The 25,523-nt window shown below is 42.0% G+C and overlaps 1 protein-coding gene across 3 annotated transcripts in view; it reads right to left on the bottom strand.

The window, feature by feature from the left end:
* cndp2 (carnosine dipeptidase 2) overlaps window positions 1–25,523 on the bottom strand; it is a 54,726-nt gene that overhangs the window by 6,807 nt on the left and 22,396 nt on the right. For 2 of the 3 annotated variants that reach the window (XM_072262626.1, XM_072262634.1), the window contains exons 5-10: window positions 14,702–14,790; window positions 14,356–14,556; window positions 10,526–10,610; window positions 9,354–9,514; window positions 7,213–7,377; window positions 2,534–2,675 (exon numbers count right to left, since the gene is read on the bottom strand). In XM_072262626.1, the coding sequence (XP_072118727.1) occupies window positions 2,534–2,675; window positions 7,213–7,377; window positions 9,354–9,514; window positions 10,526–10,610; window positions 14,356–14,556; window positions 14,702–14,790 (843 nt within the window). The remainder of the gene's footprint in view (window positions 1–2,533; window positions 2,676–7,212; window positions 7,378–9,353; window positions 9,515–10,525; window positions 10,611–14,355; window positions 14,557–14,701; window positions 14,791–25,523) is intronic. The other variant, XM_072262644.1, reaches the window with a different exon arrangement.

Raw genomic sequence — 25,523 nt, 5'->3', positions numbered from 1 at the left:
TAAGACAAAGATGAACTGATTTTTTTTGCTTGGGGGCGACAAGGAATCTTTGGTACTCTTCCTCAAAGGGTAGCAGAAGCAAATGTTATAATTACTCCCATCAGAGAGGAGATACAGGGGCCTGAGGGCAGACACTCAACACCTCTTCCCCTCCGTTATTACATCTTTGGACAGACAGTGAACTATCCCATGAATACCAAACACCTATTTTTGCTCTCTTTTTGCATAACTTATTTAATTTTTTATGCACATTATTATAATTTATAGTATATTTTATGCACTGCAGTACTGCAGCCACGAAACAATAAACTTCACAACATGTCAGTAATTACAAACCTGACTGATAATAATGTTTATTCATGAAAATATTCATTAAAATGCATTAATATTGCAAACTGATGACATCATTCAGACAGCAGCTGTTCTAATTGTTAAACCCCTCCTCCTTCCCAAGCGACATTAACAACAGGAAAGTTTGTACAGCTAATTACAGGATGTGAGCCTTTGCAAGTAGGAGCTTTTTATGCAACACACACCAAATGCTGGAGGAACTCATCAAGTCGGCTGGCCTACAGACACACGATGTGTTCCATCACCATCAAGAATGCTTACTGTGCCATCCCACGCCCACACTTTGGAATATTCGATCACCTGGCTATACCTCTACTCCCAGTGTACAGGCAGAGACAGATGACCACAGCACCAGTGGCGAGGACCAAGAAGGTATGGCCAAGAGAGGTGGAGAAGCACTTACAGGACTGCTTTGAGTGGGTGGACTGGCCAATATTCAGGGATTCATCTTTGAGTCCGAATGAATATGCCACAGTTGTCACTCACTTCACCACGACCTGTGTGGATGAACGTGTGCCTTTGAGAAACTACTGGATATACCAAAGCCAAAAGCCGCAGATGAACCAGGAGATTTGTAATCTGCTGAGGGCTAGACCTGTGGCATCCAAGACTGGTGATCCAGAACTTGGTTCCTTAATGGGGAGGTAGTGGGGAGAAGCTTCTACTGTTTATTTAAATGCTCCCAATGGTGGCCACCTCAAATAGCCTCTGACAACCAAGTCCAACTCCTGGCCTTTACGTGTGGCTTAACTACTAGGACTGGCAGAACCATTTCAGCTGACAACAGAAGGGGCAAAGGTGGGTTATTGGCGCCTTAAAGCCAGTTACTTCAGGCAATAGGGCTCGTCAGCCACAGTTGGCAGCAAACCTAGGAGAAGGAAAACTCTACCTCTGCTGCCTTGCGGCCATACCCACTCATGGGGAAGGCTTCATGAATAAACCCTGAGGACAAATACAGAGCTGGAGTCCCTAAGGCAGTCCTGCATTGAGGTCAACGATGACTGGCAACTCCTGCAATGCTGCTGGTACCCAACTGTTTTGGTCTCTGCTGCTCCTTTGGATTCATCAGCTGCGTGGAGAGGGGGTGCCTTCTGCATGGGCAACAGCTTGCTCTCGATACTGTACTGCCCTGGCTTGCGCATCATGTAGACAACTGGCATGCAACATCCACGGTTAACCCTGACCAAAGGAGGGCCTCATCTCCAGAATTATACAAGTCTAAGTACGACCAATGGAAGTCTACTGTAAATGCAAGGAACAAGTCATACTGAAGTTAGAGGTGGAATCGGGTGCATATCAACTCTGGCAGGGTTTGAAGGCCATTACTTCCTACAAGCAAAACCCAACATTGTGAATGACTATGATGCCTCACCCCCCGATGAGCTCAATTACTTTTACGCATGCTTTGAAAGTGAGAATAAAACTACACCTGTGTGAACCCCCCCAGCATCTGATGACCCTGTGATCTCTGTCTCAGAGGCTGATGTCAGAACATCTTTCAAGAGAGTGAATCCTCGAAAGGCGTTAGGCCCCAATGGTGCACCTGGCAGAACACTGAAAGCAACTGGCTGTAGTGTTTAAGGACGGCTTCAATGTCTCACTGCTGCAATCATAGGGTCCCACCACAATAGGCCACAGCGTGTGATATCTCAATGGGTCTCCATTCAGCCTTGGGTCACCAGGACAATAGTACATCAGGCTGCTGCTTATTGACCACAGTTCATCGTTCAACACAAGCATATCCTCAGTTCTAATCAAAAAGTTCCAAAACTTGGGTCTCTGTATCTCCCACTGCAACTAGGACATGCCCTCTTCTCATCGCTACCATTGAGGAGGTACGGGAGCCTGAAGGCACACACTCAACGATTCAGAAACAGCTTCTTCCCCTCCACCATCAGATTTCTGAATGGACACTGAACCCATGAACATTCCTCAGTATTTTGTTCCCTCTTTTCTTGCACTACTTAATTTATTTTTAATATATACTTCCTATTGTACTTTATACTTTTGTTGGGTATTGTGTTGTACTGCTGCTGCAAAACTACAAGTGTCCTGACATATGCCAGTAATACTGATTCTGACCGTTTGTGCTGCTCACGATGTCCAGCACCCACAGAATATTGTGTGTTTAGGAGCTTTTCAGTGGTTGTTCCAACAACAGAGTAAGTCCCTTTTCACCAACCTGTTTTTATTGCATTCCTGCCGGCTCTGTAGTGGGGGTGGTTATAGTCAGACAGCCAAGCCTTGGCACCATGACCCATGTAAACCTTCATTGTGTTTGGACTTCCACGCTCAGCAAATAGCTTCTGGATGTAATCCACAACCTAAGCAAGAACAAAATTCAAACGAAAAGGGACTTAGGCAGGAGACAGAAAAGTGGCACCTTACACAATCAAAACATATGCACAGTCCCCATGTGCAGAAACAAATTATTAAATCCAGTCCCACTTTGTTTCTCTGTGTCACTTAGCACAAAGAAGGGACAACACCAAATATCACCATTGTTTGACTCAAAGCGGCTGAGCCCTTGTTATTCACCATAAAGCAATAAAAAACATTCATATCTTTGCTGTTTGTGAGCATAAAGCAGCTCTTCTTCCCCTGTATTTCACCAGCATTAATGTATTTTTGGATATCCCAAAAATGTACAAAATACTTTATAATTACACGCTCATTCCTTCCATCACATACAGCATTGGGAGAGAATTAACCCATTTTGAAAGTTTCACATCTTTCTGAATTTGAGGTATATAAAAAAAAACTTAATTTGGCAACTAAATTCGATACAGATCATCATCACGTGCCTTCCCGTAGGACGTGGCCGATCATGGACTTTGACCATGATTGTTCTTGGCAAATTCTTCTACAGAAGTGGTTTGCCATTGCCTTCTTCTGGGCAGTGTCTTTACAAGACGGGAGACCCCAGCCATTATCAAAACTCTTCAGAGACTGCCTAGAGTCAGTGGTCGCATAACCAGGTCTTGTGATTAGCACTGGCTGCTCACACAACACCCACCACCTGCTCCCATGACTTCATAGGACCCGGGGGGGGGGGGGGTAAGCAGGTGCTACTCCTTGCTCAAGTTTGACCTGCAGGTTAGTAGAGGGAAGGAGCGCCTTACACCTCCTTTGGCGAGACATATCTGCACCCTCCTCTATAAAAGATAACTTTTTTATAATTAGGAAAAATCATCTACTGCACATAATTGAGAAGGGAAGTGTATTTTGATTTATTTTTAAATTATTGTTGTGCATGTTTAGTTACATTAATATTTTAACAAGAGCAATTATAACAGAATGTTCTTTTCTCTACTTATTTATTTTGCTCGTGTGTATTTGTACATTTAAATTAAAAGGGATTACTTTTCTAATGACAAACAAGAAAAAAATCTGTATCGATGCTGCCTGGCCTGCTGAGTTCCTCCAGCATTTTGTGAATGTTACCTTTCTAATGATCCAGTTTTGGGTTTAAGCTATTGACACATTAATCTTTACAGCTTCCCAAATTGTTTGACAAGTTGTACTGTTTAACTCAAAAGCTTTCATGGTCTGCAGTTCCTCTTTATTCTTTAGCACATTCAGCATTGTAATACACGCCTTTTTTTTAAACTGTATCTTCAAACATCAAAAGATTGCAAACTCCAAGAACTCCTGCATTCCAACATCCCTCTGGATCTCTCACCCCCACTTCACTTTCCTGATCCCGTCTTTCCTCCTAGTCCCACTCGCTCAGCACTCCCCTCCCACCCCCACCACTCTTGGATCAAGAGTGATCTGTTCGCAGCAGAGGCCTCAGCTTCATATCCCTATATCCCCAGCACAATAATTCTGAGCTCAGCATGACTCTGAACTCTTCTTCTGCCACCTCTGCCTTCACACATTTCTTTGGTCAGAAACTTTCACCCGTCTTCAGTATGTATGACCCACCTGGATACCTCCCTCTGGTCAATTACTCACTCGATCAAGGATCAACATTACTGGCCACATACATTTATATGTATTAGGACTTTGCTGTGCTGTGTTTCCAGGGCACGATGTGCAACAAAAAACAATGTTCAACATGGATGGGAGGTGTATGGAGGGATATGGTCCGTGTGCAGGTCAGTGGGACTAGGCAGAAAATGGTTCGGCACAGCCAAGAAGGGCCAAAAGGCCTGTTTCTGTGCTGTAGTTTCTATGGTTCTATAACTATTAAAATGAAGAATTATTTTAAAAATTAAAGTTAGAGATTAAAGTACGGATACAGAATAAAATGTGCGTAATGTATCTACAATGCAAATATTATAGAGAGAAGATGGCGGTGCAACGCAGCGCGCAGCGGCCACACCGGAATGAGTATCTGTTATCTGTCAAGAAGGATGCCGTGCACAATCCTGATTTGATGGAGACGGACATGAGAAGCACGGAGGAACATCGGGAGAAACTTCTGAAATGCCTGTTTCACTGCGACTGCTACTGCGCGATCCAGAATCTCTGGAGGGGAAGGTCCCGAATCCTCGGCTTTGCCTGTTGCTTGGCGGCCGGGGTCGAAGCACTCCGCAGAGATGGTGCTCGGTGTCGGAGGCTCGAAGTTTTCGGACAGGCTCAGAGTCGGCTGTGGTCAGGTGCTTCCAGGGTGCTGCATCGGCAAGTTTGCAGCACTGGAGGTTCATGGCAGGGAGAGTTTTTCTTCCTTCTACTGTCTGCATGAGATGATGGGGCTATCGGGACTTCGGGACTTTTTTTTTTACCGTGCCCAAGGTCTGCTCTTCACCAAATTATGGTATTGCTTTGCACTGTTGTAACTATATGTTATAATTCTGTGGTTTTTGTCAGTTTTAGTCTTGGTCTGTCAAACTCCCTCGTGCAAACTGCAACCAAAAACGAGCGAAAACACAGAATATAAAACACAAAATCAAAAGGCATATTTCAGTACAGTTAAGCTCAGTGTACGTTATCTGCAAATTGCCCTGATTCAAAAATCGCCCAGAAGTAGTAGCGCAAAAGAGCGACCAGAAGTAGTAGCGCAAAAGAGCGACCAGAACTAGAACCGGAAACCAGATCACATCATAAACCTGAGTCCAAATCCACAACCTGTGTCAATTAAACCTTGCCCCAGCACCATTCATCGACAGCAAGGAGGTGGGGGGGGGGGGGGAAGAGAAAGGAGAGATAGAGAGATAGAATATGAATGAGAGAATTCAAACCAAGTAATTCGAATTCTGTCTGCATCAAGCGTCCACCTGTGATAATGGCTCAGTTTGTATGTTGCTTTTCCTTTATTGTTTCCTCTGGAAAGGAGGACATGACCATCCTGATCTGCTGGAACGCCGTTCTGCTCTGCATTTCACAATTCCTACATTCTTTCTGGTTATGTTCTCATTCTCTAAGTGCTCCCACTACTTGACCAGATAACCCTCTTTACATCTTATCCCACAGCCACCTCAGATTCATCTGACCAAAGGCATTTCCATCTCCCCACCCCAAATATCATAGCAAGCTTCCATTGTTTCCTTCCCAGTTCTGATGAAAGATTTGCAACTTGAAACATTAACTGTTTTCCTTCTTGCCGATGGTGGCCTGACCTGCCGAGCATTCCCAGCATTTCCTGATGTTATTTTAGTATTGTCTAACTTCCACCCATCACATTCTCTCATCTGCACTGGTTACGCAAGGACCGTCAAAGCTGTGCAACGTGATTTGCTTTTTCTCTTTTATCAAGTGGAGGAAAGTCAGATCCTCATCAAAATTTCACCCAATCACAGATGAAAGCCATCTCCTCCTGAAAGAGATTGGCAACTTGTCTGACTTCTACCACAGAATTTGCAGTTGGCTACCGAATCGTGTTTTATGTAGGAGAGGTGGTCATCCCTTCTCAAATGCATTTGAAACTGTGCCAGATGTTTATGTCACTAAATACACTGCAGCCATGAACTTAGTATTACAATGTTAATATTAAGCATTAGTTGTTTATTTTGAGATTGTGATTGGATTGCTGAAAATGCTAAAAATTAACAGAATTTTACATAAAATATGTAGAGTAACCCATTTGCATCCCAGCTTCTCAGGAGCTACAAGTACCAGATAGGTAAGGCATCCGTTAGTCTTGCGAGACCATGGATCTGCGCCTGGAAAGTCTTCACTCTCCAGGGCGCAGGCCTGGGCAAGGTTGTATGGAAGACCAGCAGTTGCCCATGCTGTAAGTCTCCCCTCTCCATGACACTGATGTTGTCCAAGGGAAGGGCTAGGGCCGATACAGCTTGGCACCAGTGTCATTGCAGAGCAATGTGTGGTTAAGTGCCTTGCTCAAGGACACAACACGCTGCCTCGGCTGGGGCTCGAACTCACGACCTTCAGGTCGCTAGTCCAATACCTTAACCACTTGGCCACGTGCCCACAAGTACCAGATATTTGCTTACTATTGGGTTAAGTTAAGTTAAAGTCTGTCCCGAGCTTTAAAGGTTCATCAGGCTGGTGCTTATGCCAGTTTCCGTGGTGTGAAGCCACTGAGAGTACGAGACTCCCCCCTGGATAGGACGCCAGTCTATCGCGAGGTTAACCCTCAGCATTTTGCCGGTACCCATTTTCAGCTGGGTGGACTGGAGCATTGTGTCCTTGCTCAAGGACACAACATGCTGTCTCGGCTGGGGCTCGAACTCATGACCTCATGCCCTAACCACTTGGCTTACTATTAATTGTGACAATTTATGGTGTCTTTACATGGTGTACAAGGAAATGGGACAATTGGGTGCAGGGTATGACATCAAAGGCAATTGGGTGATAGTGTACAGGACCTAAGCTACACAACTATGCAGATATCCAAGGTGACCAGACGAATGAGAAAAAAGAACAATCGTTTCCTTTACAACACCCACTCCATACCTGCTTCCCAACCACTTCTGGATCCATGTTGGGCACTAATCGAATAGAAAACTTCCCAGTAACTTTCCTGGGAATGACTGTTTTAGCTCCTGAACCAGCAAAAGCCCCCTCAATACCATGCAATGACAAGGACGGGTATCTCCATCGGTGCATCAGAACTTGCTCCTGGAAGTAGAAGGAAAAAAAAATTATTTTATACAACTTAACTGAAGTGAACGCATAGAGGATGTGCAAGATATCGCCAACACCGAAGTTTATATGTATTACACACATTTGCTTCTTTCACCATAACTTCAGATCAAGGATTGACCACCAGGAGATACAAGACACCCCCCTTCCCCCCCACCCCGCCCCCAGGTCAGCGCATTCCGGATTGGAAAAGAGAAATGAGTTCCAGTGAGCCCCTGGGTTGGTGATTCAGTGAGAAAGGAGTTCATGACCTAGTGTTCAGGTTCTTGCCGTTGTCGACCCCGGACTTCGAAGCCTGATGTTTAGTGATCAATGTGCCACAGGGTCAAATATCGAGGATCGGGACACGAGGACAAAACTGTGGAAACTTAGGGCTGTTGGCCAGAGCTGAATCTGTGAACCTCTGTGAGTCTGCTGAGGAGGTCAAAGCTCAGTATCTGCAGAATGGAGTCTGCATCCGCTGGAGGCCTGGCTTGGGGTTAAAGGGCCGTGTAGTGTGTGGCTGGGTGGATCAGTGGGTAGGGGGGAAGAGAGGAAATGTGGCTTGTTTCACTTTTGTTGCTTTGTCGTTTGGTACATTTTGTCTTGTTGTGTTCTGTGTTGTTCTGCCGAGCACTGTGGGAATAGGTTGAGTGAACTTGGCCTTTTCTCCTTGGAGCGATGGAGGATGAGAGGTGACCTGATAGAGCTGTACAAGATCATAAGAGACATTGATGGTGTGGCTAGCCAGAGGCTTTTTTCCCAGGGTCAAAATGGCTAACATGAGGGGGCCTGGTTTTAAGGTGCTTGGAAATAGGTACAAGGGGGATGCCAAAGGTAAGTTTTTCACACAGAGAGTGGTGGGTGCATAGAATGCATTGCCAGTGAAGGTGGTAGAGGCGGATACAATAGTGTCTTTTAAGAGACTCTTGGATAGGTACATGGAGCTTAGAAAAACAGAGGGCTATGCGGTAAGGAAATTCTAGGCAGACTCTAGAGTAGGTTACATGGTCGGCACAACATTGTGGGCTGAAGGGCCTGTAATGTGCTGTAAATTTTCAATTTTTCTATGTTACGGTGGTGCCAGACTACATGGCAACACTTGCAGGCTGCTCTCAGCACATCCTCAGATGTGTTGGTTGTTAACATAAATAATGCATTTCACTGAATATTTTGATGTACAAGTGATAAATAAATCTGAATCTAAATCCGAACTCTTACACTCAATACAAAGGTAAAAGTCTTCTTCACAATCCTATCTACCTGTATTGTTATTTTCAAAGCTCCATCTGTCTCACTACACCACCAGTGAGAGAGAGGTTCCACATTCAAACAGAAATGGTGAGAAGGTGCAGTGCTTACTTAGAATGATAGAAATAACACTGCATCATTTCCCCTCTAACTTCCCTCTTCTATTCCACTCTCTAGCCTCTTATCTCTTTTCCTCACCTGCCTATCACCTCCTCCTTATGGCCCTCCTTCTCCTCTTTCTCCCATGGTCCATTCTCCTCTCCTGTTTCCTTCCTCTCCAGCCCTTTGCCTCTCCCATCCAACTGGACTTACCTATCACCTTTCAGCTAGTCTTGCTTCCCCTCGTCCCACCTTTTCATTTTGATGTCTTCCCATTTCCTTTCCAGTCCTAAAGAAGGGTTTCAGCCTGAAACAGCGACTGTTCATTCATTTCCATAGGTGCTGCATGACCTGCTGAGTTCCTCCAGCATTTTGTCTGTGTTACTCTGGATTTCCAGCATCTGCAGAATCTCTTGTGTTTACAATTCTGGGCAACTGCTCAATGATTGGAATTTTAGTTACTGTCAAATTTTTAATCTACAAATTCATATGAAGAGAATTCACATGTAGACACTTAATCCACAAATTCACATGGAGACACAATTCCAGAAAAGTGTCATGAGCAGCCACAATCACATCACGATTGTCCACAGAATCAGAAGTTTGGTTATATTTAAATGTACCTTTGTACTCTGCAGCAGCTGACTGGCACCTATATCCTTGCAGTACTCTTCAATATCAAAGTCTATTTTATCATACAGTTTCTTTTCCTCATCCGTAAGTGGTGCCACTGATTCATAAACACCAGGAACAAGGAGCTTTCCAGTTTTGTCCACCAATTTGCCTAATTAGAAAAGAGATTTAGGCATAACTGTTAGCATATACTTCACACAAAGGAACAACATATATACGGCAGCAGAAAGTCACATAAACAGAAGCTCTAAACTGCATCTGAAGAGCATTTGCATTCTACAAATCCAAAAAGTTGGTTTTCTACCTAGCACATAGAAATTTATGCATAGGGAAGTTTGTAACTAGACGTGCTGTGTGTGACTACATTCACTGTGTTTTGCACCTTGGCCCCAGGGGAACAATCTTTCGTTTAGCTGTATACATGTGTATGGTTGAACAACAAAATGAAGAAAGGAAAACAAAACTGTGGGGGAAATGCCAGGGCTATGTTTTAGCCTGCATTCTCTCCCGCAGGTGGTTAAATTAGACTGACACTGGCTAGGTGGAGAAGGAGAAAGATAAAGACCATTTATCACCCAATCAGCACCACATTCTTTCAAATCGCTTCTTGTGCACATTTTGGCTGCTCCATTTAACTAGCAAACTGTGCATGTAATTACTGGCTTTGAAGTACCCAAATTCATTGCACTTTTACCACTTTACAATGAACTGTACTTGGTTTCTTTTGCTCTGTATTTGGGCATCACCTTGCCACAGATTTCAAGCAGCGCAATGTTATTGGCAATTAAATTGAAGAAATTCTCTCCATGCAATTAATTTTAAATCTGTTGCACTGTGCATATCTGCAGTGAATGGCATGAAATAAAGGTGTTGCATGCTAACTGACTACAGCAATTTTCTTAAACCAGCATTGAGTTTGATGCTTTCTTTCCTCACCAATGAAATAGTGGCAATATCCTCTTTCTATGTGAAAATAAACCGGAAAGTATACATTTTTGAAGTGTATACAGGAGAATAGGGTCCCTTAACTCATAGCTGGCATAACTTACTTTGAACACCTTACTTTTTATTTAAAGGATATGCCACGTTAATTATAGATTTGAATTAGTTAACATCAGACTAGCCATTCAGCACAATCCTGGAGTGAATACTGAGGTCTTACCCAGTAAGTAGATCAGGTCAGTCATTGCTTCATGTACTGTGCCACCAAAGACACCAGAGTGCAGATCCTTATTAGAGCATTCAACCTGGGTGTTGGAACCATGACATGTTAACATTTAGCATGTTATTTTTCTACAACAAGGAGCAAAAGGTGGTCATTTCACATCTGCTGTCACTTAATGAGTTCATGATCTCTCTGATTCTAGCTTTGATGGGACATTCCTGTCGACCCAAAGTTCAAATTTATTACCAAAGTACGTATACCATATACAACCTTGAGATTCACTTTCTTGCAGGCAGTCACAAAACAAAGAAACACAATAGAATCCACTAAAACACACACAAGACCGCCACATATCCAATTTGTAAAAGACAACAAATTGCGCAAATAGTTAAACACGAACAACTGCAACATGAACTGCGGAGTCTCCGAAAATGAGTCCAACAATAACCTTTCACGTTTTCATTGATGGCCACCTTAAAAATATTCAGAGACCGATGCTACTACTTTCAAGGAAGTGTTCCAGAGACTCATAATACTCCTACAGTCATAGAAGACTACAGCACAGAAACAGGCCCTTTGGCACACATAATCAATGCTGAACAATTGTTTTGCCTAGTGCCATCGACATGCACCTGAACCATAGCTCTCCATACCCCTTCCATCCATTCACATATCCAAATTTCTCTTAAATGTTGAAATTGAATGTGCATCCACCACTTTCTCTGCAGCTCACTCCATGCTCTCACTACTCTTTGAGTGAAGAAGCTCCCCTTCAGGTTATCCTTATATATTTCACCTTCTACCCTTAACCTATGACCTTTAGCTCTAGTTTCACCCAACCTCAGTGGAAAAAACCTGCTTACATCTACCTTATCCATACCCCTCATAATTTTGTACACCTCCCTCGCTCCTAATCTATTCAACCTTTCCCTATAACAGCTCCCAGAGGGGAAAAAAAACTCTTTTCTGTCATAAATGGAACAACTTCTAATTTTAGACAGCAATCCCCAATTACATTTCCTTTTGCAAGAAGAAACACCCCCAAGACTTAACTCTATGTAGATTTTTCAGTATCTTCTGCCTAAACCAAGTCAGCTCTCAAATCTCCAGGAGGTATGAGCCTAGCCTGTCTAACTTTTCCTCAGCATCTAAAGCTCCTCCAAACTGCATCCAATAAAAATAAGGAGACAGATACTGTACTAAGCTCTCCAAGCAGGAATTTACCAATGTCCTATACCAATGAAACAAGACCTTCTTAGTTTTGCGTTTAGAATTCCTCAGCAATAAGTGATAACATTGTTAGCCTATCCAATCAATTGCAGCGTCTGTATAGCAGCTTTTTTTTTTGAATTGTGGACTGGGATACCTAGATCCCTCTGCATCTCAGGGTTCTGCAATCCCTCATCATTGGTTAATTTACTTTCTTTTCCTGCCAAAATTGACAATTAATATCTCTCCCACATGTAAATTGCAAAACTTTTACTCACTCACTTATATAGCTTTCTAGCCTCCTTAGTCTACTTTGTAATGTTTTTTTCCCCTGCCTAGTTTTCTGTAAGCAACAAATGGAACAATTATACCTTTGGTGCCTTTATCCAAGTCATTTCTATATATTGTAAAAGGCTGAGACCCTAGCACTGATCCCTGCATCACATCAATCATTGCATCTTGCCAACCAGACAAATATCAACTTACACTTATTCTTCATCTTCTGTTAATCAACCAATGTTCTCCCTACAAGCTTTTATTTTCTGCATTACCTTTGATGCAGCTTCTTATCTAATTGTTCTGGAAATCTTAGTACGTCCTCTGCTTCCTCCGATCCATCACATATTACTTCAAGAATTTTTTTAAAAATGTCCTATTATAACATCATTAAATAACTTCTAATATTTTCTCTTATGCTGAAGGATTGCAGAGCTCTGAGATGCAGAGATCTAATTGATCTAGTGCATAATTCTGTGATGGATATTCACTGTACAGGGCCAGTTGGCTGTTTTTTTCTCTAAGCTCAGCTTTCTGGACACAGCAGCTGACACTTCTAGAGTCAAAGAGTTATTTTTGAGTGAGTTAAATTTCCAACCAACAATCTTTGGTTAGCTTCTTGTCGTAAACGGGAGCTAGTCTTCAGTTCTTAATGTAAATTGCAAACAGTAATCAGCTTGAAGTTAAAAGGAAAGCTTTGCAAGCAAACAAGCACTATATAGCACAGACTTGCTAGACCATAGCACCTGCTCATTGCTCAGAAGTTGCAGTGTAAGAAAATGGGGTATGTTAATTGGGCTTGCTTCAAACCAGATAATAATGGCTAAGTTATTTAGTTCAAGGAAGCTTGCAGACCAGGTTGATACAATCACGTAGCATATCAAATAGCTAATTTATTACTAGTTGGAAGGTTTGTGTGTTCAAATAGTCAGCTTCACAGCATTAATTGTGGGAATGTGGGAACTCGGTCTCCAGAAGCTTTTAGACAATCAGTGTGAAAAGGTATTAGAAAAAAATATCACGTGTATGAAGTTACTAAGTGGCAGAGTATGTATGTAGAGAAGAGTCAGGCTTTTTAGGAATGGTCCAGAAACATCAAGAAAAATGATGGAAACACAAGTGAAGTAGAACCCATCCCTCTGTCTTCAGTTTCCGCGATGGACAATTCATTCATTTGCATCTCATCGGTATGTCTTTTTAGCATATGGGAATTGCACCTGTGTTTTGGAAATCATTTGTGCTTTAGAAATTGCTTATAATTTGGAAATCCTTTATGAGATAGAAATCCTCTGAGTTGTAAATATACTTTAAGAATTTCATTTGGATTTAAAATCACTAAAAATAAATGAGCTGTGTTTAAACTACTTTCTTAGCTGGGAGTATCTCCTCAGTAGGAAGGGAGAAACTCACCACTCAAATAGTGTGGATTGGCAGCTAATTGCACCAGAGAGGATAAACAAGAAGTGAACTAGCTTTTGGAGATTGAGTAGTTACAGTATAATGTCTCTTTAGTGAAGGTACCCGTAGCTATCTACATAGGATAGGGCTTAAGGTCTATGTTTGAGTTTAGCACTTGGCAGTCATTAAACCCAATATGATTACACTTCAAACAAAATAAAGCTATGATTGAGCTACTGTGATTAACTGGAAAAGATAGCAACATCATTGTTTATCACTGAGGAACCTGAAATGCAAACTAAGTAGGTTTTGCTTCATTTGAAGAGGAAATCTAGGGAACACATTTACTGCAACCATTTCTAGCTGAATAGGGTGGCTAATTTGTTCCAAAGCTATCCGGTGATATTTAAAGTGCAGGTTACATGGTTACACTCTGTAAAGATCATCAATTTGGCAGAATGAAAATACAAGCCAAAGTACTACAGAATTTAAACCCATTTTCAAAAAACAGGCTTGCTCTGGACCATCTTCAATTTCTTTGTTGTCCAGATGCCACTTCTTTTTCTCTATTAACATTCTGATCTTTGCTCCACCTCAGGCCATTTCATGGGCTCTTTTCTCCTCTTTCCCTTTTTATCCTGTGTGTTAAGAAGTTACATCAGTAATTTCTGCATCGTATGAAGATGTCATCAATCTGAAATGTTACTTCCCCCTCTGTCTCTTCACAGATGCCGCCCTACCTGAGATTTTCCAACATTTTCTAGCTTTGATGCTTCAAATATTCAACCACATTTTACACATGGAATTTAAATACTGTCACAATGTTTTTGAAGCAATTGTGAAAGAGCACATAGTTAACTTTGAAACAGTTGAAGGATGAAATAAAACTGCTGGAACATTCTTAACAGGTGCAAAGCAAAAATAATAGGGAAAATGAAATGTACCTCCACAAAGAAGTAGATGATGCCCCGGAGACCATACGTTACACAGGGTTTCTTCTTGCCTAGCCAGTAGTTATCGGAAATACAGACAAAATCCACATCCTTGAAGAATGTGTCCTTCCGGCCATACACCAGGTCATCAAGACCTTCTGACCCGGACTCTTCCATTCCTTCCAAGCAGAACTTGATATTAACTGGAATTTCCTACAAAAAGTTCAAAGTCATATCTTTCCACCAGTTAGCAATGGCAAGGAAATGCTGTCATAAGCACAAATCTTTTAAATGCCCTTTGCCTTCCAGGGATAAGGTATAATAGCACATTAAGAGCACTAAAGATAAACCTCATTACCTGCTTTAGCTTTTGGAAAGCTTCGATACAGTTCAGCCATGCCAACACTGGTCCTTTGTCATCAGTGGAACCTCGTCCATACAATTTTCCTATAAAAGTTGCAAGCTTTAGAATGCTTTATCGGAGTGGATGGTGCGGGAATGCAAACAGTAATAGTATGGGGAACACTAGCATCATCACTTACACACGTTTGGAAACTCTTAAAGAGTTAGAAAACTTACAATCCACACCTATTTCACTTAAACAGCGAGACTTTACATTATTTCAAAAAAAATCAAAAGTGATCTGATGGGAGATAAATTACATGTCAGAGTCCTAAGTAACAGATCAATCTATTATATTAAAATAGCCATAAGTACAATTGATCGGACTGATCAAACCTCAGTACATATACAACTTTCACGATGTAACTGAAGATGCAAACTGGAACAGTCACACTGTGTCAACAGTGGATGCCATTTCATTGTCATTTTTTTTACTCAGCTTGGGAACATCTGAACAGTGAAGATACACACATCAGGATGCTCCTTATTGACTACAACTCAGAATGCTACACTATCATCCCCTCGAAACTAATCATTAAGATCCAAGACTTAGGCCTCGATCCCTCCTTGATTTCCTCCCTTGCAGACCCTAGTCAGTATGGATTGGCAACAATATCTCCTCCACAATCAATGTCAGGCTGTGTGCTTAGCCACCCTACTCTGCTTGCTTTATACTTATGACTGTGAGGCTAAGTACAACTCCTACGTCACATTTTAAGTTTGCTGATGACATCACTGTTGTTGTCCAAACCAAAGGTGGTGACAAATTGGCATATTAAAAATCGGGAGATTGAAAAAGGTGTCACAGCAACATCTTCGCACTAAATGCCAACAAAACCAAAGAGCTCTTTATTGACTACCGGAGGAAGAAAACAGAGGTCCATTAGCCAGTCCTCATTAGAGGATCAGACGTGGAAAGAGTCAGCAAACTAAGATTGCTTGGTGTTATCATATCAGACAATGTATCCCAGGGCTAGCACGCCAGGGCCATTACAAAGAAGGCAAGTTAAAATATCCTGTCTGGTTACACCAGAGCCTGGTATGGAAACACCGATACCAAAGAACTGAAAAGCCTGCAAGAAGTGGTAGGCAGAGTCCAAGTCCATCAGAGGAAAGCCTTCCCCACTATTTAGCACACCTACGAGGGGTGATTGATAAGTTAGTGGCCCAGGGTAGAAGGAGTCAATTTTAGAAAACCTAGCACATTTATTTTTCCTACATTTACACACGTAGTCCAGCGGTCATGGAGCATACGGATTCCTTCTTTGCAGAAGTCGGCGTCTTGGACCTCCAGAAGTGGTCCACAGCAGGGGTGATTGATAAGTTTGTGGCCTACGGTAGAAGGAGATGAGTTATTAACTTCAAACTTGCTGCGTTATCACTCACAGAGTTGAACTGCATGTGTATGTAACGAGAGCTGTATAACTCATCGCCTTCTACCATAGGCCACGAACTTATCAATCACCGCAGCTGTGGACCACCTGGAGGTCCAAGATGCTCTCGTTATATGCACGTGCAGCTCAAATCTTTGAGTGATAATGCAGAAAGTTTGAAGTTAATAACTCATCTCCTTCTACCTTAGGCCACAAACGTATCAATCACCCCTGCTGTGGACCACTTCTACAAAGAAGGGATCCCTATGCTCCACGACCGCTGGACTAAGTGTGTAAATGTAGGAGGGGGCTATGTTGAAAAATAAATGTGCTAGGTTTTCTAAAATTGACTCCTTCTACCTTAGGCCACGAACTTATCAATCACCCCCATAAAAGGAGCACTGCCACAAGAAAGCAGCACCCATTATCAAGGAGCCCCCATCATCCAGACTATGCTCCCTTCTTGCTGCTGCAGTCAGGAAGCAGGTACTGGAGACTGAAGTTCCACTCCACCAGGTTCAGAAAGAGTGACTATCCTTCAGCCATCTGGCTCCTGGACCAGCGTGGATAACTTCTCTCACCTCAACACTGAACTGATTCCACAACCTATGGGCTCACTTTCAAGAACTCTACAACTCATGTTCAGAGAATAATTTAATATTTCTATCTGCACATTTGGTCTTCTTTTGCACATTAGTGTTTGTCAGCCTTTGTGTGTAGTTTTTTCGTTGATTCTGTTACGTTTCTGGGCTCCACTGTGAATGCCTGCAAGAATATTAATCCCAAGGTAGCAGATAGTGATATGTAAGCACTTTGATAATAAACTTACCTGGACCTTATTAACTTTTGGAAACAATGTGCAAAGGTTAAGCACATGCTTAGCAAAAAAAGGGGCAAGATAACGAAGAGGAACATCACACACAACTTTGCGTACACACTCATTCCCGTAATTATCCGTGACACATGATACCTGGGAAAATTTCATGCTTTCCTTCTCACGCTATTGACAAGCTATTGAAATGATGAGTCTAGAAGTTACACTTATTGGCCCTGTTTGTTTTAGTCCATTTTAGTGCTAAGTTATCGGCTTTGCTAAACTGCCGTGCTTTGGGTTTTGTTGGCTGGTTCAGGAAGAGAATGGTTGAAGTGCAGTAGCTGCTCTTGAACCTGATGGTGTTGGACTTTACCTCCTGCCTGATGGTAGCTGCCAAAGATGGTTTGGCCCAGATGGTGAGGATCCTTGATGATTAATGCAGCCTTCTTGGAGTGGGGACGTGCATGTGATACTCTAGGCAGAATTCACTACTGTACAGTTCTTATAAACCCATGTAATCAAATCACTGCACCAGACCATGACACAACTAGTCAGAATATTTTCAACAATACATCTGCAGAAGTTTGTTAACGTTCGATAACAAGTCAAGCCTCCTTAACCTAAGAAAAGGAAAGATGTTGGCATAATTTCCTAATGATTGAAACTATGTGTAGTCCCAAGACAGGTCATCTGATCCAAGGATTTAAAGATGCTGACTCTCTCCACCACCAATCCCCCAAACTAGACTGATGCACTGTTTTCCTGAAGTCAACCATTGGCTCCTTAGCTTTGCTGATTGTTGACTGAGAGGCTGTTTTGTGGCACCATTCAACCAGGTGTCCTATCACCCTCCCACAGTATGCGCCAGTCTGGGGCATTCGATCATTCCTCACCATGTCACAATCAACCAATAATTAACTGGTGGCGCACTAAATATGCTGAACCAATAATTGTTTCTATAACAGGCAAATCTCATTTAACTAAATTTCATAATATCAAAAAGGGCATTACCAAATATTTTCAATGTTAAACACAAGGAAGCAAAGGGTCATGCAACCACCAACATGGGTTCTTCAGGCCCATCTCCTCCATACCCATCTATGCCAGTCCCATTTGCCCACAGTAGACCCATACATGTCAAGGTTTCAAAGATTCAAAGTACGTATGCAGTGTACAACCCTGAGATTCGTCTTCCCACAGACAGCCACGAGACAAAGAAAAGCACGGAACCTGTTCAAAGAAAAACATCAAACCCCCAGTGCACAAAAAAACAGATTGTGCAAACGGCAACAAAAAGAGCGAAAAACACAGAATATGAAAAGGTGTTTCATCAGAAGCATCCAACACCTAGAATGTTCTAATTGTGTCTGGCTCCACCACTTCTTCTGAAATTCAGTTATTCACCAGCTCAAAATCTCAACCCTCCAAGCTCCTTTAAATTTCCTCCCTCTCACCTTAAACCTAGTTTTAGATTCCTTAGCCCTGAGAAAAAAGATGCCAACATGCTATGTCCCTCAATTTCATAAACCCTAAAGTCTCCTCTCAGTATCCTGCATTCCAACAAGAATCAATACATCCTATCCAATCTCTCTTTATGAATATAGCCCTCCATTCCAGGTAACAGCTTGATAAATTTCTTCCTCACTCTCTCTGTTGTTTCTAGGAGGATGGAAGTGACTTGATAGAAGTGTACAAGATGATAAAGGCATACAGTGAGTAGATAGCCAAAGACATTTCCTTGGGTAGAAACAGCTAACACAAGGGACATAATTAAAGTATAAGGAGAGGAATTTCAGAAGTAGATTATTTTTTTTTAAATACAGAGAGGTGGATGCATGGAACGCACTGCCAGTGGTGGTGGCAAAAACATTACCTAAAACTTTTAGACAGGCACATGAATGATAAAAAAAACTGGAGGGAAGAGTTAGATTGATCTTAGAGTAGGTTAAAAAGTTGGCACAACATCATGGGTTGAAGGGCCTGTGCTGTGCTGTAATGTTCTGTTTTATACGCGTGGTATGCACAACTATACACAACACTGCAAGTTCAAAGTTTAAAATTTTGAAGTAAGTTATCAAAGTATATACTCAGTCAATGGTTTGCACAACCAGTGTTCCCTCTAAGATGTGTGTGCGCGCACCCTAGCGCACAAAGAAATTTAAACCGAGCGCAAAAGGTTGTCACCATTTACCTCGTTGGCATGTTAACATATTAAAGTCATGTTTCAAATTTCAACATATTAACCAGATTTTATCACCTAACCTACTTCCACTTCTTATAATATTCTTCTTATATGACTGTTCAGTTGGCAGCAGGCCTTGCAGGTTCTCAACTGTCACCACGTGGAAAATGTATAGTCCATAACCCAGGGCTATCCTTTTTTGACGCCAGGATATGCCATTTTTCTGTCAAAAAGTCCCCGGGCTATTGCATCTTTCTTTTTTTGTTGATGAATATTTATCAAAATAAATCACTGTCTTCCACGATATGGAAGCTGAGAAGGCAGAATGAAACCACCAAATACGTGTTGTGAAAAACAAAGTTTCCGACCACAAACAGTGGCGCGTGTACTTATCTGCGAGTTTGAAGTCACTCAGGCTACGTCCACACTAGACCGGATAATTTTAAAAACGCTGGTTTCGCGTAAAAACGACAGGTGTCCACACTAGGCGTTTTTGAAAATTCCTCTGTCCACATTAAAACGGATATTTGGGCGAATCTCCTCCTACTGGGCATGCGCAGGACACACAGAAAACAAGCGAAGAGGAAATGGTATACTTGGTGTGCGTTTGTCCAGTTACAGACTAGAAAAACTTAAAAGGAAATTGTCAAATGAAAGATTTGGTGCGCGTTTGTCCAGAAACATTTCCTACAGCCATAGTCTCTTCACCGATGAAAGGGACGACAGCTACAACTAAATGCAATAAGGCTTGTTACTGGGCAAAAGTGAAATTTGCTGTTACCTCATTTGTTTGCCTTTACTTTTACCATGTCTTTGTGTATTATTTTCCTGTATTTAACATGTGCAATAAAACAGGTTACTGGGCAAAAGTGACAATTGCATCTATTGATTGTTTTCGCAAGCAATACATTAATAAAGCACCTTGTTAAATATATAAATCATGTCTGCATCAGTGTTATCTTGTATTTCCATACAATGTTAGATTAGGCTGTTACACATCTATTGTCAGATATTGTTAAGGTATTGGAGGTTGCGTTCAAGGAAACAATGAAATGCCGTGCTGCTGCCACCATTTGTTCCAGCACGTCCTGACATGGTTTTAAAAATAGCCGGTTACCCCTGTTACATACCCCGTAACTGGGTTGCCAAACCAGCAGAAATAGACCACTAAGTTGGAGTCTGGTTAACAGAAACTAATAAAGTTTTATTAAAGAAATAAGCAACACAGTATTCTAATCGTAAGGATATAAATGCAACAGGTTAGCAATGATAAAACACACATGTACACAGAGCTAAGGTAATAGGAATCAACCAAGCTCTATCGCAGTCTAGGGGTAAATGATCAGTCTCAAGTGACGCAGAGTTCAGTTCAGCTTAGTACAGTTTGCAATAATCGCTGTTGTGCCGTTGGAGAGAGAGAGAAAGATAGAGATATTCAAATCTGATTCAGCAGACCTTTGATGTTCTTCGCAGTTAGCTCTCCGGTGGACCCTTTGTTATGTCTTCTGTGGTCACCGACTGTGACCCCTCCGCTCCGGATACGACCGTTCTTCCGTGGTGAACCCGGCACCCAGGCAAGGCCGGACACACACACCAGGTTCCCTTTCACCCTGTGCGCCTATGGTCGGTTCCAGCGACCAGACCTCCAAACTCCCACTAACTTGTGGGGGCACACCGCTCTTCCAGGGTCTCGTTATCTCGTGGTGCGTCGTGCCTTAGCGAACCTGTTCTTTTTATCCCCCTGCTGGGGTATCGCCTGTCCATCAAACTTCAAACAGTTCAGGTTCAAAGCAACCGGTCTGTCAATACTCCGACTGGTGTCTCTTTTCGTTATCTCTCTCTCCTCTGTCATTAACATTTTGAACGTTTCTCCATTTGTCTCCCTTATCTCTCTCATCAGCATCAACCTTCTGATAACTTGATTTGTCGTCACACCCCGTACACACTATGCCGGATATTAGGCGTTTTCAGATTTATTCACTCTGGAGAGCGTTTCTGAAAATCTCCGTTTTCGGGGGAGGAAAAAGCCACTTTAGTGTGGATGGAGGGTCAAAACGAAGAGAAAAAGCTTCGGTTACAGATTTATCCGGCCTAGTGTGGACATAGCCTCAGTTTGCTGGTTGCACCGCTGGGACTTGGAAGCTGATAAACAGTGAATACAAAATAGCTTTAGAGGTGTTAAATGATGCCTTTGAAAAACTGGTTGTACTGTGCATCACTCTGCAAAGGAGTCTACTATCCTTAAAATAACTTCAGGCTTACTTCCACTTAAAAATTCAGTGCACACGTGTTGTCATCATTGAGCAAAAAAATTGCACAGCACAAGATCTTTGTGCACACCAGTCATTACAAATTAGAGGGAACATTGTGTACAACTGTTACTGCTCCAGCTTTGCAATTGATCTGTGTCTTGCGATGTCCTTATACAATTTTTTTTCATAGCATTGTGGGCTGAAAGGCCTGTACTATTCTATGTTAATTATAGAAATCTAATAAGGAAGGAGATATACATCATTTTAAACAGAATCTAAGCTGGTCCTTGAGACAAAAGAACAGAACTGCATTTTGAGTGGATAGGATGAAGGAAGGTACGAGGCACAAATTATTAACAAGAGAAAATCTGCAGATGGTGGAAATCCGAGCAATGTTGACTGTACTTTTTTCCATAGATGCTGCCTGGCAAGTTGAGTTCCTCCAGCATTCTGTGTAGGTTGCTAGGCACAGATTATTGATCTTATAGGAACTTCTTCAAGGAGAATGTCTATGAAGGTTCTCAGCCACCCAGGTCATCGTATATCAAGCAGTAGTACATCGAGGCAACTGGACTTGGGTGTATTGTCTAGAAGACATCTCACTAGAGGTAATGAGTGGGCCATTGGTCTTATCTTCGCATGAACGAAGCCGCGAACTGTTGTGAAGACCCTCTCATTATCTCTACGACTCTTAATGACCCTCATGTGATTGCTATACCTTTAAACTACTCACAGAGTTTATAAGCTGGAAATTACCCACCATGGATCAAAGCACAATAGAATCAATGGAAGATTGCACCCAACAAAATGGACAAACCACCAATGTTACAAAGACAACAAAAATTGCAGTATAAAAGAGAAAAAAATTATCATCAATCTAATCTTAGTTCGCAAAAGTGCCACCTTTGTCCTCACAATTACCATAACGGCAATGGACAATTATGTTTAGTTACCTTTGATTACTATCTGAAGAGCACTACAGCCCATAAACAGGTCCTTGGGCCCATCTAGTCCATGACAAACTATTATTCTGCCTAATCCCATCAACCTGGACCTGTCCCGGACCACAGCCCTCCAAACCCCTCCCATCCATGTACTTACCAAACTCCTAAATGCTGAAATCGAACCTGTATCCACCACTTCTGCTGACAGCTTGTTCCACTCTCTCACCACTCTCTGACTGAACAAGTTCCCCTCACATCTCCCTTAAACATTACACCTTTCACCCTTAACCTATTACCCCCAGTTCTAGTCTCACCCAAACTCAGTGCAAATAGGCTGCTTGCACTTACCTTATCTGTACCCCTCATGATTTTACATACCCTCATCAAATCTCCCTTCATTCTCCTACACTCAAGGGAATAAAGTTCTAAGCTATTCGACCTTTCTCATGTCAAGTCCCAAAAACATCCTTGTAAATGTTCTCTGTACTCTTTCAATCATCTTGATATCTCGGCATAATGGACAATTTGAGGCACCTGTTTGCTGAACAGAGCTTCTCGCTCCACACTCCCCACCACTTACACTCTTGAGAACCTGCTTTGAGGAGCACCGTACCTTCTGGGAACTGACCCCAACACCTGCAGAATTTACTCACACAATCAATGACTTTCTTAAAGGAACTGTGCTATGAACATGTCTTGAGACAATCACAGGAATGTGATGTTAGAGTAGGAATGTGTTACAAACACAGAGTACCAAGTAGCAGTCCCATCTCCATTAAAAAAAATGATGTTATACCATGGAAATCACTGAAAAGTTCACTTTCAATGTAGGAGTTAACCTTCAAGGTTTGATACACCCACTTAAAGATAATATCAGAGGAATCCTGGCTAAGACTGCAAGATGGCACTGAGCTGCAACCTTCATCTAGATCATGACTCAGACTTAGTTGTTTTCTTAGTTTCGTAGGAATGATTTTGGGGAACGGCAGGGGAGTTAGGGGTCAGGTTATAGTTCAAGTACAGGATGTGCAGGTCAGGAATGTGGAAGAGTTAAGGGTCAGGCCTCTGTTTCGCACTCTGTGTTCGAAGTCCGAGCCTCCACTTGACAATCAAAGGCCAGAGACCAAGAGTATATGTGATCAGGTAAAACACAAGGAGGCACGAGAACTGGTAGGCCAGCAGGAGTTTGGTGTCCTTTCACTGGCTAATCCAAAGGTCAATATCGAAGACTGGAGCATGAAGGTCAACCAGCAGTCCAGAATTGAAGCCTGAAAGCTGGTTTAGAGACTGGAGACTGGCGGCCTGTCCTGGAGTTGGAGGATTATCTGTTTGCATGTCGGTGGGTGGGCGGCAGGAAAAGGACTTGTTTTGCAGTTGTTGTTTTGTTGTCTGTTGTTCTGCCAAGCATTACGGGCAGGCTACATTGGCGCTAGAATGTGTGGCAGCACTTGTAGGTGCGTTGATTGTAAACGCAAATGGCACATTTCACTGTATGTTTCTATGTACTTGTGATAAATACACCTGAATGGGCAGGTAAGAAAAAACTACCACTGTGTTTGCAAGTGTCCCTTGACCCACTCCTCAGTTAAATAATACACGGAGGAAAGAGCAGGTTGCTTTACTAGACCTCTTAGTTGTGGTCCCAAAACTAATTACCAGGAACTGTATTGAGGTTGTTGCCAGCACAATTCCAGCTGCTTTGTTAATTAATTCCATGAAGTACACAGAGCAAAGATAGAAACAAGCCCGTGAAAGAAACAAAAAATAAATCATTAATTCTTACAGCATGTTGTTCAATGGCATTATCACATCATTGATATCAGACTCAAATAATTCAGTTAATTCAGCTTTGAGGCAGAGACATAAGACCTTTGTACTCTTTTTAAGATGTGGGCTGTTTACTCTCAGTCTCATGCTCAGCAAATCTACCCTCTAAAGGCACCCATGGGAAATCAAAATATGCTGATAGTAAGGAGGTGATTAAAATAAAGCAACAAATCTTAATTAACTCACTTTGGACGCTGATTGAAACCTGGACAGAAGGCTTAGAAACATTATTACCCCTTAACCATCAGGCTCATGAACCTGAGGGAATAACTGCAATCACTCCAACATTGAACTGATTCCACAATCTATGGATTCACTCTAGAACTCATGTTCTTGATATTTATTTTTTTTTTCTTTTTGCATTTACATAGTCTGTTGCCTTTTGCACATTGGTTGTTGTCTCTGTCATGTGCAGTTCTTCACTGACTCTATGATGGTTCCTTCCATCTGTGAATGCCCACAAGAAAATGAATCACTGGTGACATGTATCTACTTTGATAATAAATTTACTTTGAACTCATTTGGTCGGCAAAGAGTAACCAATGGAATTCCGAGGAAACGCCTACTTCAGCATTTCCTTTAGCATTAATAATTTACAACAAATATTGTAAAGGAAATTCTTAATTGCACTGCTCTCATGCCCTGTCTCAATCAATATAATTAACATGTTCCCAACTTCAGGAATGAGGAGGGAGTGCAAACCTTCTAGATTTATCCTGAAAACAGCCTGTTAAACACGTCTTTGTTTAAATTTAATTCTCTATGTCACTGGTTTCCAAAACACTTTCTTAAAAAAGAACAGTCTAACCAGACACATGGCAGATATTTTAGAATGGATAGGCAGGTTTCGGTGCAGGTGCAGGTGCTTGAACTACTGGGTCTCGTATCAGAAGAGTGCAGAAAAATGAAACACAACAGACGTTGTCAAAAACACTCAGCCTCCAAGCTGCACTTGTGGGGAAAAGCTAACTTTTAATTATGAATCTTTGTCAAGACAGAAAACTGTGTAGTAATGTAATGTATGTACGTACGAGGACAAGAGGAAAGTAATGAAGGGTCAGAAGATGGAAGGGAATGGGAAGGAAGTTGTTGAACAGCAGTCTCATATGTGGCCGACTTAGCTTTTTTTAAAAAAAGTAACCATAATCTAGTGGTGACAAGCTCTCACATGCCTCTTAACCCCTTTGTTGCAAATGACTGCATTCTCCTTGGTGTTTTAATTGCTGACAGTTTTAAAAAAAAAACAGGATATGGCTACCATGAAGTATGTCACAAGGTGCTGAACAGAATGAGTTTCCAGTGTTAAGTACTTCCTCCTCAAAACTGCTGTCTCAGACAAGTGTAAAATCATAGCCATAGAGTCATAGAGAAGTACACCCCAGAAAC

Source organism: Mobula birostris, chromosome 1 (genome assembly GCF_030028105.1).
Source record: "Mobula birostris isolate sMobBir1 chromosome 1, sMobBir1.hap1, whole genome shotgun sequence".
NCBI classification, from domain to species: Eukaryota; Metazoa; Chordata; class Chondrichthyes; order Myliobatiformes; family Myliobatidae; genus Mobula; species Mobula birostris.
The sequence above is the reverse complement of the archived record's forward strand: the minus strand, read 5'-3'. Positions and strand labels throughout refer to the sequence as shown.